The sequence below is a fragment of the Gavialis gangeticus genome, unplaced genomic scaffold (assembly GCF_001723915.1).
Source record: "Gavialis gangeticus isolate Ggan-Ray unplaced genomic scaffold, GavGan_comp1, whole genome shotgun sequence".
In the NCBI taxonomy this organism is placed as follows: domain Eukaryota; kingdom Metazoa; phylum Chordata; order Crocodylia; family Gavialidae; genus Gavialis; species Gavialis gangeticus.
The window spans coordinates 25,902,384-25,915,877 of NW_017729011.1; the positions used below are offsets into that span (position 1 = coordinate 25,902,384).

A 13,494-nucleotide genomic window follows, 5' to 3' on the forward strand; every position below is an offset into this window, starting at 1 on the left:
CCAATCCCCGCAGAGGCCATGGAAGACCTGTGCAGCATTTCAGTCATGGTTAAGCCAGTAATGCAGACCTGCTGAGATCCATGTATGTATCCCCCAGCAAAACATCTATGACTCTCAGCCCCTGGCTGTGGTGGGAGCGAATTACAGTGTGGTGTTATAGCTTAGCACAGGGGAAGACACAAAATAGAGATGATCTCTGCCCCAAAGCAGAGGCTGGGGACAGACGGCAGATGCAGTGGGACCTTGGAGAAGGGAACTGCTAGGTGTGGTGGGGTCCAGCGCTTGTTGTCATGGCCGTGTCCCTGCTGCACAAAGTGACTCCATGACACGAGATGGCATTTTTCTAATGCCCCCACCAGACTCCTGGCACAGCCGTTTCCAGCTCCGTGGCTGCTGTTCACTGCACTCCCACAAGCTTCGCTGAAAAGCAAACAAAATCGGCACCCAATGAGCCTAAACTGAATTTTCAAACAATGGCAACAACAAACCAATTAGAGTTCCTCTTGGTTTTATGTTAAGTGTAAGCACTGACTCCGCGGAATCGCTGCAAAGTGTGAGCGATGCATGAAATGGAAATTTCCTGCCTAGTGCGTAGAATAAATACAGATAGAGCTGTGCTGTTTGCTGTAATATTCAGCTCAGATGCAGACAGGGGAGAGGAGAGGAGAGGAGCAAGCCCTGGTGCCACACCAGCAGGAACACTCCACAACTTGAGTTTGTCACGTTCGGGAAAGTCTTTTCTCCTGGCATCTCAGAACCGCGAGCCTGTCAGACCGACGGCATTCCTGCCCTGTGAAGGGGTCCTGTGATGGTCTCATGTCAGAGAGGTTGTGGCGTCTGAGCTGGGGGCAGCCTGTAGAGACCCGTCTGTCCACACTGGTTCTCCAGCATTGGTCTGTCTCACCGTGCTGCACTCCATCGCTTGCTGCCGGGAACCCCGGCATGCCTTGTGGCCAGGGCATCCCGTTTCCCTGCGTGCCAAGTGCAAGTTGGTGGCGTCAGTGCAGGGGCTCATGGCATGCAGAAGCTCTCTTTCCTTAGATCCAGCCCTTCCCCATCCTGCAGTAAGGAGAAACATGGTGCGTTCTCAGGACTCTTAGCTGGGACCCTAAACTGTCCTACTCTGTAGTTAATATTCTGGCTCGCTTGTGACTGGGAAACGAGTGGTATAAAAACCCAGCTGCTGTTTCAGCTGCTTAGAAAGATCCTTGCCACCCTGGTGCCCGACAAGGCCTGGGAGGAGGAATTTCAGCCGCCATTCAAGACTTGCAACCTTTGCATGTGCCTGGTATTATTCTGAGTTCCTTTTTGTGTGACATCTCCGAGCACACGTGCAGTGGCGGTCGCTGTCACCCTGCACCTCCTTACTCAGCAGGAGTAAGCAGTCAGATGTGCTGGCTGGGCATGCCAAGCCCCGTCAGAGAGTTAGATTCCACGGCAAGTTCCCATGGCAGAATCGCGCCTCTCACTGACAATGGGAAGGTCAGAGGAGCCAGCTCAATGCTCAGATCCCAAGCGGCGTTTATAGCAGCTGTAAGGTGTGCCGATTTGTGGGATAACATGCGTGGAGTGCTGGATTATTAGTCACTCCCCAAAGCAGGGCTGGGCTTTCAAGCCCTGTCTGGGAAACAGGGACTCTTGCCATGGCCCATGAAGGTGTGTAAGGGCCCTGGCTCCCCTTGCTGATCCCTGTCTTATCTCCCTGAAACATCAGTGAGCAGGACAGGTGCAGCCAGGCTGCCTTGGCGTTCGGGTGCCCTGGGGATGGACAAGGGAGCCGACAGGATTTGGGCTGCCGCGTCCCACACGCTGTTCTGCCTTGCAGGCCCACCCGTCACAAATGTGTTAAAACAAAGGAGTGTTCTCACCAGCACCGGCAGCTCCCTGCTCCAAATCTGTCTCCCCTCCCTGCCACTGCGCCGCGGTTTATTATGAATTAAGAGTAGAACTCCTTCTCTGCCACGGAAAAAGCTGCCTCCATTTTTCAGAGCGCCTCTGTTTATATAGTTTATGGGAGAAGAGGGCTCTTAATATTTCAGTGTCATGACCATAAAATGAAAAGGTTACTGCTTGCTACAAAGGCTTGCTTGGATCCAGTACCAATTAATTTTCAATCTAAAATATATGTCTCCTGACCATCTTGCAACGTCTGTGAGCAGAGGAGATTCCTGCTCAACATGCCGGAGCCGCAAGCCCAGTTAGAGAAGTAGCTAGCATTTTCCATGCTGGTTTGCTCATCCCCACTGGGGATTCCCATTATCCTTGATAGACTGTTCACTCTGGCAGTGGGCTATGATAGCTTTAGTTTTTCACCCGGGGTCTGTTCTGTGTCCATGCATACAGCTACTCAGATCTCAGTCCTAATTTTCCTCACAGAGGGGAAACGGAGCATGTGTCAGAGGAAGGAGAGTTACTATGTGGAACTGCTCTTGCAAAATCCTCTGCAGAATGGCTTGAGTTTATTTGGGTGTAGTAGTAGTTTTGCCATCTAGAGCACACAGCCATTTCCAGCCTGGATTTCCCCACGCCTCACTATGGCTCAGCCCGTTCCCTACACATAGGGGGAAGAATAGGAATTGAAGTTGTAGCAGACCCCAGCACGCACATGCTGACTTTCTGGAGGGTGGATGAGCTTCTCTTTATCTTTATTTATTAATAAAAGACAGAATGCCTTGGGAAACAAAAGGTTTTAATGGCTGGTGCTCGGTATCCTTGACAACAGTCCCCAAAGAATATTACATTAGGGCACCAGAGAACTTTTAAAAATAAGTAATGGAATTCCGTCTCTGTTATGCTTTTAGTAGTCATTTCGGCCATGGTGCAGCGAGGTCATCAGCTGAGCTCAGTGAAGGGAGCCAGAACACGAAATGATGCTGAGAGAACGTCTGGGAGATGAGAGGTACAGAATTACAAGCGAAAGTGCAGGCCTGCTGAGGCAATTACAGCTTAATGGGGTCATTTGGAAGGCAATTGCCAGGGGTTAATGTAGTATGGAGAGATGAGGTGAGATTGAAGTGAAATTTGGGGCTGGAAATGTGTTAAGATGAAAGATCAGAGTGCAGCGGATTCTGCAGTGCAGAAGGTTTATATCATGCAAAAGATTTGAAAAAAATGTAAAAATAGTAGCCAGATGTTGCTAAATAAATAAATAAAACCTTAAGTAAACCCTTTTAAAACGTGAAATAGCTACATAAAAAAATACCTGGCCCTGGGAATAGATTGCAGCTTGGAGGGCGACGTTTAATACAGCACAAAAGCACTCGCTTTGAAGGAAAAGTTCTGTTGCATTTGCCTGCACATGTCGTGGAGAGACAATGTGCTTAGGCTGCTCCCATTATTAACACAACACGCTGCCTTGTGACAATGACAATATTGCTGCTCTCTCAGATGCTTGTGCCTCATTTAAAAAAAAAATCCACTGTTTTGGAACTGAAAGCAGGAAACAGCCCCACATACACATATTTTGATATATTTGTAATGGATTCGTCACATTATCTTTTCAGGCATTAAAATAATACTCATAAGATGTCAAAATATTACCAGAATGTAAGCGTGCATTCTTTGAGAGTGGGTATTTGGGTTCTGAAAAGTATGCTTAAATATTACAGGTGTTTAAATTAAAAATGTCAAACCATGAAGGCATAATGGAAGTAATCATTTTTACATAGTTTTAAGCCGCGCAGTGTTTGAGAAAGCTTTGCATTCCAGACTATTGTGAATGAGCGGAGTTCATAAGAATTCAAAGGACAAAAGAGATCATTATGCTTTGTTACCTCAGCTAGTTCATTACCTTAATTGCTGAGCATAATCCAGTCTTGGAAGAAAACTCTAGGGCTTTAAGGAGATCAACATCGGCACCTTATGGCACAGAAAATGGAAACCCTTTCCTGTACCGTTGCTAACTCCAGGAACACTAAACCTTGATCAAAGGCTGAACTTTTCTTAAGGTCGGCCATGTGAAAATCCCCTGGAGCTGTACCATGCACTGAACCGTAATGAAGTGTAGTAGGTTCAGCACCATTTCTGTGCAAGTGTGACCGTCCTGGATCACTGGCTAGCAATAGCACATTATCATCCTTTCAGATAGGTGAAGTTTTAACATAGTTATGTTTAGTAGGGATAATACATCTCTTTTTGCAACAGCTCTCTGCATACTGCACGCACCAAACAAACTCTTAATGTGCAATAATGCTGCAGAGTCGAGAGTCAGAGCAAGGAGCTCGTCATCAGGCAGGAGGCCACTTTTCCAGGAATGGCTTGTTAAATTCTCCTTAGCTCCATGCAAGGAGAAACATTTGCAGGCAGGCATTTGACTACACGGATCAGTTTCAGCTGTGAAATGATTCAGAAGAGTTTTGTTAGGGAAGAATCAGATTTATTGTAAATACATTAGAGCATGCCTTTTTCCCCCCACCTGTATTTCCCTGATACGTGTAGGTTTTTCTCTAGTTATCCGATCTGACGACACACTCTTTTTCCCTGTACAGTTGCATATATTAGGACTTAAAAAAAATGCAGTAAAACAAAAAATATGACCTTTAAAAGCATGGTTGAGTTGCATTCATTTTATAACCATCAAAGCAACTCTTTACTGTTGTAAGGTAGAAAAATCAATGATGCAATCTTTTTCCTTTTGCCTCGTGCAATCCGTAATTGAAATGGAAAATCAAATGAACGGCTAACAGATAATTGTTTTATCAATATTCCCTGCCTGCCCTACAAGGGTCAGCCTAGAATGATCATGAGCCACGGATATGATGAGGACAAAATGTGAAATTGAACAGCAAGGAGGCAATAAATCAACCTTGACAAGAAAGAGTGACCAGCATGTAGCTCTTGCGGGCAGCTTTTGGGACACTTTTTGTCTCAGGTGTCTGCACTGATTTAAAAATGTGAGAATATAATATTTGAAGCTCTACCAGTGGGTAAACAACTGCAGACTATTTCTGGGTTAAGGCACCATCAAAGCAAACATGCTGCAGCTGAAAACACAGAGGACACAGGGACGCAGCAGGAAAAAGCCCACTGTAAAACGACAGTGCAGGAATAACGGAGTAGTCTGGGCTGCAGGGAGGGAGCACTTCTGGGTCCTCTTCCACCACCCCCGGCTGCTTTAACACTCAAATACATTTGAACGTATGTTCCAGACGTCAGATGGGGCAAGAGCAGATCTCTGAATCGGAGACCAGGTTTTTTGCAAGCAGGAGAATGAGAGGCCAAGCAAGCGAGTGCTGCTGCCTGGCTGCCCCGGCAGAGAGCGGTAGGCAGGGATTCCAGGAGGTGAGAGACCTCATGGTAGTTCCTAGTATGTGGGTGGTGAATGCAGCGTGGCATTGAGCCTGGGCTAGTGGTCTTGCGTCTTGCTCCAGCTTCTCTGGGCGTTGTGTTGCTCTGTGCTGCCAGCTCCCGGGTGATGCCTCCTAGTCCCAGGTGTGGCGCCCGCTCTCTCTCTGTTTCCATGTTCCTGTTTAAGATATTGCTCCAGAGAGAAGGCTCCTATTGGACATCTCAGCATCAGGGCATCTGCTGGTTTCTAGCAGAGGAGGAGTCCGCTTGGGCAGCACGTGGAACAGACGGCATTCTCCGTGCACACACCACCCATCCCATTTGTGACTGGGCCCTGTGGACTGGCTCTGGAGGCTGGAGATATGAGCTCAGAGTTTCAGCGCCGGATGCTTGGCTTGGCTTTTATGACTATTCAGAGTGGCCAGACACAGCCTTCATTCAACACACTTTTGAGTTGTGTTGCTGGAAAGCAGCACTGATTAAAGACCCCATAAGGAAGGATTATTACATGGGGCAGCCACCATGCCTGGAGGGGGTTGGAGCGTGCAGTGGCAATAGCTAAGAGCTGAGCTGTTGCAGGTCTCTCTGCAAGGGCTGAAGGATGCATGGGTTGAATATGGGTGGCTGTGGCTCCATGCCCCTGCATGCCATATGTTGGCTCTGCTTAGTTGGGAGTAGAGGGAAATGGCAGGAACAGTTGCAGGTCTGGGGCCCTCAACACACCAGGCAAGTGGCACGAGTGGGCTGCAGCTGCCATGAGCAAGAGGTAAATGCGGAGCAGAGGGGAACTCACCCACCCTGCCCTGCCTGCAGCTTACTGCGCCCTTGAGTTCTAGGATTTTGCCCTGACAGCTGCTGGTCCGGTCTGTCTGTTTATATCTGTGAGACCGTGCTGAGAAAGCATCCCGAGAACTTGATTTTAAATCTGGGCTCAGCCATCCTGGCTCCTTCCCCAGGGAGTGGGGGGATCACGTGTTTAAAACAGTTTTTGAAAACTTCTCAAAATAAGGAACCTGGTAAAATGGGTTACCAGGCGGGGGACCTTCTTGTGTTGTTATTTTAAGCACAGTGTTTTAAACACATTCTGTCCTGTCCCCTGGGGATGGAGCTGTGGGAACTCAAACTATTTTTACTGTTGGCTTCTCAAACTTGCTTCCTACCAGGGCCCTTTGATACAGAGCCGCCTGGGCCCGAGTTGGACAGTCCTCGTGGAGGTCATACCCGGGGGGTTCTCTCCTCAGCCCCAGAGCTAGAACTACCCCTTTAAAAACCATGTTACGCTCTGCACTGACCGATGGGGCCTCTGAGCAAAGGGCTGGCCTGGGGTCCAGGTTCCCAGGCTTGGAGAACAAGGGCTCACAAATAAACTGGACCCAAGACAACCTGAGCCAGTGCCACACTGAGAATGGCAGCCGGCTGGGTCCAGGTGCAGGCCTGCGTGGCACAAATGCTTTGTGTCCAAGTGCACAGCATGCTCAGAGCTGCTCACCATCCTGATGTACTCCCAGGGCAGTGGTGTCCCCACTCAGCAGAGGGGAGACTGGCTGGGCTTTGCTGCTGACCCGAGTCAGAGGGGGAGGCTGGATGAGGATGGAGATGCTCTTGTGTCTCTGTCCTACACCCGAGCCTCTGCCAGGGCTGGCGTGGGGCAAGCTACAGTGTCCCTCTTTCTTGCTCCACCTCCAATGCAATGACATACCACCACTGTCCTTCATGCTGTTGAAACCCGCCTGGTCTAAAGAGGAGATACCAGTTTATCAGCAGTTAAGAAGAGAGGAGTGTGATGGGGAAGGGCAGTCTCTGCTCGGGTGTGCGGCAAGAGGGGAACGTTCATGTCATGGGTAACAGACAGGAGGAGCCCAGGCTGCCGTCTCCGTGTGTGCTTGGGTGAGAGACAGCAGCAGGCTTGTGAGAAGCATGAGCCAGAGCCCTGCCCTCAGTAACTGCTTCTGCAGGGGTATTTCCTGGCCTGGCAGCACGAAGAACATCCAGGCAGGCCCATGGGGGACACGTGGTTACAGCCCGTTGTGTCATGAACACCCTTCCCAGAAATGCCCTAGATACATGTTACTTCATGGTGCCTCCAGGGAAACTGCTTGGGCTGTCAGGCTATTCATCTGGGTTTCTTATGGCTCTGGCCTACCAGACGAATGCATCGTGTGAGACCTGGCCTAGCTGGGCATGAGCTACAGGGCACATGTGCTGGAGCTCACACTCATGGCACTGCCACCTATGGCAAACATGCCTGTCTCTGCACCCCAAGTGCTCAGTGTGATGATGTCTGGGGCTCAGAGGGTGTCCTCAGAGGCTTGCCAGCCTCCAGGCCTCACTCGATGGGAGGGCAGGTTGCCCCATCAGGACCTTGTGCGGCAGCTGTGCTCCGCCTGAGAGAAATGGCCTTTCAAGGGAAGAAGGTGAAGCCCAGCCCTCCGCATGCACAGCCAGGCACGGGACCTGAACACCCATCCTGACTGAGGCTCAGCACCATCCCTTTCTGGTTCAGCTCCCAAGGGACCTGCAGCAGGGACTGGGCATCCAGGGAGCTGACCAGCATGGACACCTCCCCGCGGGCTCTGTGGCATGCTGGCGTCGTGTCCAGCCTCCTGCCAGCATACACACCTTCCCTTTGCCTCCCTCGCCCTGAGTCACTTCCTTGGCTGTAGGGGGGCGTGCCCCTTCACCCTGAGCTAGTAGCAGTGCTGCAGGGACACACCTTCTGGGGACACTGCCCTGGCTCTCTTCTGGGGGCTCACCCTTTCCTCCCACAAGCCACATGTGGAATCGTTAGTTGGGCAAGTAGGTCCCTGAGAGGATCATCATCGGCAGTCACCTGAGCAGGGGCAGAGGGGCAGCCCTCGTGCTACTAGTCAGCAGGAGTCTGGGTTTGTCTCCTGCCTCTTGGGCCGGGGTTGAAAACCAGCTGATTGGTCTGTATTTTGAGACTGGAGTCCGGACGTGGCTGCCTATTTGTTTTCATTGACGTTGATATAATCATTCGGCGTCTTCCATGAATTAGGTTTGGGGAACTTGCAGGTTAGCTCTGGTGCCTCTTCTCTCCCCGGTTATTACATATGCTTAGATAAACACGTTGAATTAACTTTATAAGCCTTGTAAAAACTACAGATAAAACTGTTCCAGAAAATCAACATTCTAAATCATGCTAAGTCTCTTCCTATTTTGCTCATCCTCTAGCAGGGCATTGACAAAAATATGAAATTGATTTGGTTGAAGGGTGTTAAAGAGCCGACAGCCAAATGTCACAAACAATGAATGGCTGCAGTGTTGAAAAAATCAATAGGGAGGTTAAAGCTGGTCTTGTGAAAGGCTTGGCAGACTGCTCTGTTCCAGGAAGATATCTGTCTTCTGGCCTTGGTTGCATGATCAAAAGGAAAACTTGATAGGTTTAATGAAGGGAGATACTGTAAAACTGACAACAGAAATATAGACACTGTGGTAAACTGCAGTGCACATCAGTGAGTGGAGCTATTAGATACATTTTTCAGTCTGAAAAAATATTTATAGGTAAAGATGTCAAAAAAATATTAGGGCATTCTTTCACTTTTTTTCAGTCAGCCTCCAATCAGCAAACACATTTGCATGGAGTAAACAAAGGTTTGTACTGTATGTTTAATTGTACAACATCATGGCAAATGTATAGGGCAAAATAATTAGCATGTTAATTAGTGAATCATAATGTTTTCAAATCATTGCATGATGAGATTACAGATCTAAAACTGAGATCAGAATCACTTCATTATTTTGAGATAGTATTTGCAGAGAATCATTGGAGAAAGGAAGAGAAGAGTCCGCCACTGTCTCATCAACGGAAAGAAAAGACTCGTTAGTCCATTGCATGGGATTTGTATTGGGGCATCATGTTTTACACCTTGTTGGTAAATGGACCCTTCCCCTGAAAATTAGTTCTTTGCAAAGGTGAAGTCCAGAAATATAAATCAGGACGCCTGCCGTTTTCCAAAAACAGCTAACAATATTAAGTTGACTGAATACAAATTGTGAACAAATTGGTAAAGATTTAGAAGGGGCCGGGTACCAGCACGCTCCTACATAATGCTGCGCAGCTTTTGTTTCACTATTTATTTTGCACCTGGATTATTGCCCCCCACATCATTTTTAGCAAAGAGCCACAGCCCTAATGCTCAGCACTCAACTATATCACAACCCTTGGACGGCGATAACACCTCTGCAACATTCATTTTTCCAAGGCCCTGTGTTAAGCACATATGTACATTTCCTGAGACTGTTTGTGCTGGGTGGTTGTCATCTGTCAGTTCTGGGAATCTTCCCCTTTTTTTTTTCCTAGAAAAATGAACTCATTAGTTTAAAACTCCCAAATGCCACATTCAGCTCAAACAGCGAAGATGATAACCTGTAAAAAAAAAAAAAAAAAAAAAAAAAAAGAGGAGAAAAGAGAGTAGTAGTCTGGCAGGTTTTCTGCAAGTGGACGCTGTAATAAAAATGCCCCCTACTTTGTTGGGATGGTATTTGTAGGGCTGCTGCCATATGTTACTTTCCTTTTTAGCTGGGATTATGCCATCATTATTGCTGATAAAAGCTGTTTACTGCCTTGGCAAAGGAATGATGCTTGGAGCAGTTTTGGAAACCGCCATTCAGTTTACAGAAAAGTGCATTTAGTGCCAGATGCTAGGATCCTGGGTCTTTGTTATCTTTTCCCATTATTGGGATCATCCATTGTCTGGGTTTTTTGTTTTTTTTTTAACTTAACAATGGTTTTATTGTTTGTGTTTCGAATCTACGGTATTTCTAGCAGGTGACACGGGAGATTTTTAGCTCACTATACAGCTCGTCTCAAGGAGTGCATTTTATCCCGCATGCCCTGGGAGCCATGTGTGTGCTGAGTTTCTGGTTCTCAGCATGCCCTCCAAGATGTTTGCACTTTGGATCCACTGTGTGCCCGGAGGGAGGGAGAGGGAGGCTCTTTCAGCTGAATAATAAGCTGCCGGCGAATGTGTAGAGCAGAAGCAGAGAGCTTCACGGCAAGGAATCCTCTAGTGTTGCCTGAGCCCGTTGTAGCTTGTGTACATTCCTGGGAACATCACTGTCAAGGACTCTGCAAAATCATTGGGCTGCAATAAAGGGAGGCAGTCGGGGGAAGTGTGTAAATTAAAGAATACCTTGTATTTTTAATCTGAAGGGGACCATAATTCATATGTAAATGGTCTTAGCACAGAGTAGCAGAACTGGGTGACATGCTGCAATTCCAGCCGTGCCAGCCTTTCCATCAGAAACCTTTATGGATGGGGCTCCAGAAAAGACAGCGTTGTGTTTTTTTTCCCTCCTGTGCTGAAACTTGATAAAAACTGAAAGGAGTGAACAGGAAAAGCAAGCGGTACCTTTACATCCTGGCTGAGCTGCTCGCCATCATGTTAAATACCAGTAGTTTTTAAATGAATGTTTGCACCTTGTTATTTATTGCCGGGCATGGAGTGTCATAGGCCACGGACAGCGTCTCAGTGCTCACCTGGCAACGCGTAGCAAGGAGGGTGATAGAGTGACATGTTCAAAATTCAGGGCAGAGACCTCTGGTGCCCTTGCCCTTGCGAGCTGGGGGAGACTGCAGGCCCCGGCGGAGGGGTGCAGGGCTGCAGGCTGTGCGGAGGGGTGCAAGCCAGGCTCCCCAGGTTCTCCTCTCACTGGTGGTGAAGGCTTGTGACTGGGCTGCACAACACAGCACAGCAGAGCACAGCAGGGTGTTTTTGCCCTGCCTGGGGAGAGCACTGAGAGATCGAAAAGCTCAGAAGGCTGAATGCTGCGGGGAGCTGTATTCCTAGGTCTGGTGTGGTAGTCAGTTCCTATAGTGCCTGGTCTCTGCCCCAAAGCTATTTAATGATACATACCCAGCAACACTGCTCCAGTTCTTCACTGCAAGGAGAGCGATGCCCAGCAGCACTGCTTCGGTTCACACCTTGCTGAAAAGCAGTGTCTTGAGCAGGTACCTCCAGTGGGGACAAATGCTTCACGGCACCAAGCGCTGATACATTCTTTGGAGCTGCCCCATCCAAACCCCATGCTAGGCTTCCCGTCCAGCTGGTGAGATCTGGGGGGAGCACAGGTCGAGGGGCCCCTGCCTGCAGACGCATCTGAAGCACTGGGTGTTTCTGGCTCACTGGGGTGCAGCTGCTTTAGCACCAGCAATGTCTTCTCTGACACTTTGCCTCCATCTTTACGCTAACGTGTTTGGAAGGAATGGTTTTCCCTGGGATCTTCCTCTGAGCCTCTTACCTGGGAGATCCCACAACCCATGATGTTCCTCATCGACTGTGCAGAGCAGCTGGGCCACTGCCAGAGTATGGGCATGCCCGGTGGCAGGTGGGGGCTGCGGAGAGCCTGGCTGTGGACGGGCACAGCAAATCCCTGTACTGCCCTTTCACCTCCACCTCACAGGTTCACCCGTGGGAGGTGGGAAGCAGCCAAGAGCTTCTCTTGGGGGCCTCTTGTGGCATAAACGTGCCTCAGTGGATGGCATCTCACAGCACAACCCGGATCAGTGTGAGTAACTCACGTTGGCAGCTCAGGCTGAGACACTGAGGCCTGAATGGGCCCTGTGGACCGAATTTCCCCAGCGGGTGCTCGCTTAATGGCCAGGCAGAGGCTAGGGGCTGCTGCAGGAGAGGGTGGTGTGGGCAGGATGTCCGCCTGCCAGGAGACTCTTCGGTGGCTCAAGTTTTTCATGTTTCAGGGCCATGATTCCAGCCCCTGGTGCAAGTGTGGAAGGGACAGGCCTTTTCTTTGGCGTTCTCTCTTGTTCTGAAATTGCACCCGTCCACAGACCGCTTCCCCACCTATTCCCCTGCCATTTGTGCTGAGAGGTGGGCAAGAAATGGTGGCTCCCACACTCAGCGGTGCCTCGAGGCTGACAAACTCAGGGATAAATACGCGAACACTGGGCTGGTTTGACACGCACCGAGCCATGCAGTGGTTCATAGCGATCGTAGGGCAGCGGGGCTGGAAGGGACCTCCCGAGGTCACAGCTAGTCCAACCCCTGCCTGAGGCAGGACCATCCTTATTCAAACCCTGCCGGACAAATCGTAATCAAACCTCTTTGTAAAACTGCCGTCAACCCTGACACAATGCACATTGCCTTCCCTGCAAACGGCTTGCTGGGCCCGGTCTATCAAAGAAATCAGGCTCGATACTGTAAATTCTGCCCTCGTTAAAACACAAGGACCCGTTGCTCGTTAGCTGTCTTCCCAGTGCCCGCGTGCCCCCCTGCTGCATCAGCGATGGTGTGCACTTAGGTGCTGGACACACCTTCCCCCTCCCCAGGCCGTGTGCTCCCCCCAGCAGGCAGGTGACTGGGAAACAGCACATCCCCTTGCAGGGGGTCTCTGTGGGGCTGCTGGAGACCTGCTGTGCTCCGTCCTGTTGTTCTGTGGGGAAGAGACGCTGACCTTATTCTCCTGCTTAGAGAGATGCGTCTGGAACCAAATGAGGGCAGTAAAGTATAATGGAAGGCTTTACAAATGAAAGTTTTGTTTCTGCTCGTGCAGTGCCTTGTTTCCCCCTCGTGTATCCTGGGAAATCAGACTGATCAATAGTTCCCATTTCAGTACAACTGCAGCAAGCATTACAACTGTATAAAATTTACAACATTGTCTGCTGTAAATTTTAATTGGAAAAGCCTTATGGCTTTACCCTCTATCTTTGCAGGTTTAAATCTATTTGATTTAAAAAAAAAAAATCAAACAAATTTACTACATATAATATCGTGTCATACACTTTTTATTGACAGTGTAATATAAATAGGACAAAACCACCGTCCTGCTGGAAGAAAAATGGCCATAAAAATAGGTGGAAAAGGCTGGAAGTGCTGACTGCACAGTACGTGCTGGAGAAAACACTGCCCATTGCGCCGTGCGCGTGGCAACAAACTATTAGCCGGGGCAAGCGGGTCAGAGGAACGGATCCTTTGTGCATGTGCACAGGAGCCCTGAGCCGCAGCCAGTCGGCGGAGAGCGCAGCCTGCGAGGAGAGGAGCCGCAGCTCGGAGGAGATAGCAGAAAATGTCGCTTTCAGCACAGCTTTATTTCTGTCACAGGTCAGGCTTAAAATGCTGTGTGATACAGTTATTGACTCTAATCTGGGCATAAACACAAGTCCTCAAGCACCAGCCCAATTAATAATTTGCATAATTAACATGCATATTAAATAGGGACTGGCCTTGCATC

General features: G+C 49.1%; 1 protein-coding gene across 4 annotated transcripts in view; it reads left to right on the top strand.

Annotated features, from left to right (window-relative positions):
* The window catches only part of PBX3 (PBX homeobox 3), a 128,339-nt gene that overhangs the window by 48,213 nt on the left and 66,632 nt on the right, over positions 1 to 13,494 (top strand). Inside the window, exon 1 of one of the 4 annotated variants that reach the window (XM_019510919.1) lies at positions 2,878 to 2,899. The exons of the other annotated variants lie outside the window; for them this stretch is intronic. Within the exon in view, the coding sequence (XP_019366464.1) occupies positions 2,893 to 2,899 (7 nt within the window). The 5' untranslated portion in view covers positions 2,878 to 2,892. Of the gene's footprint in view, positions 1 to 2,877; positions 2,900 to 13,494 lie in introns of those variants that run through there. 4 annotated transcript variants of the gene reach the window in all.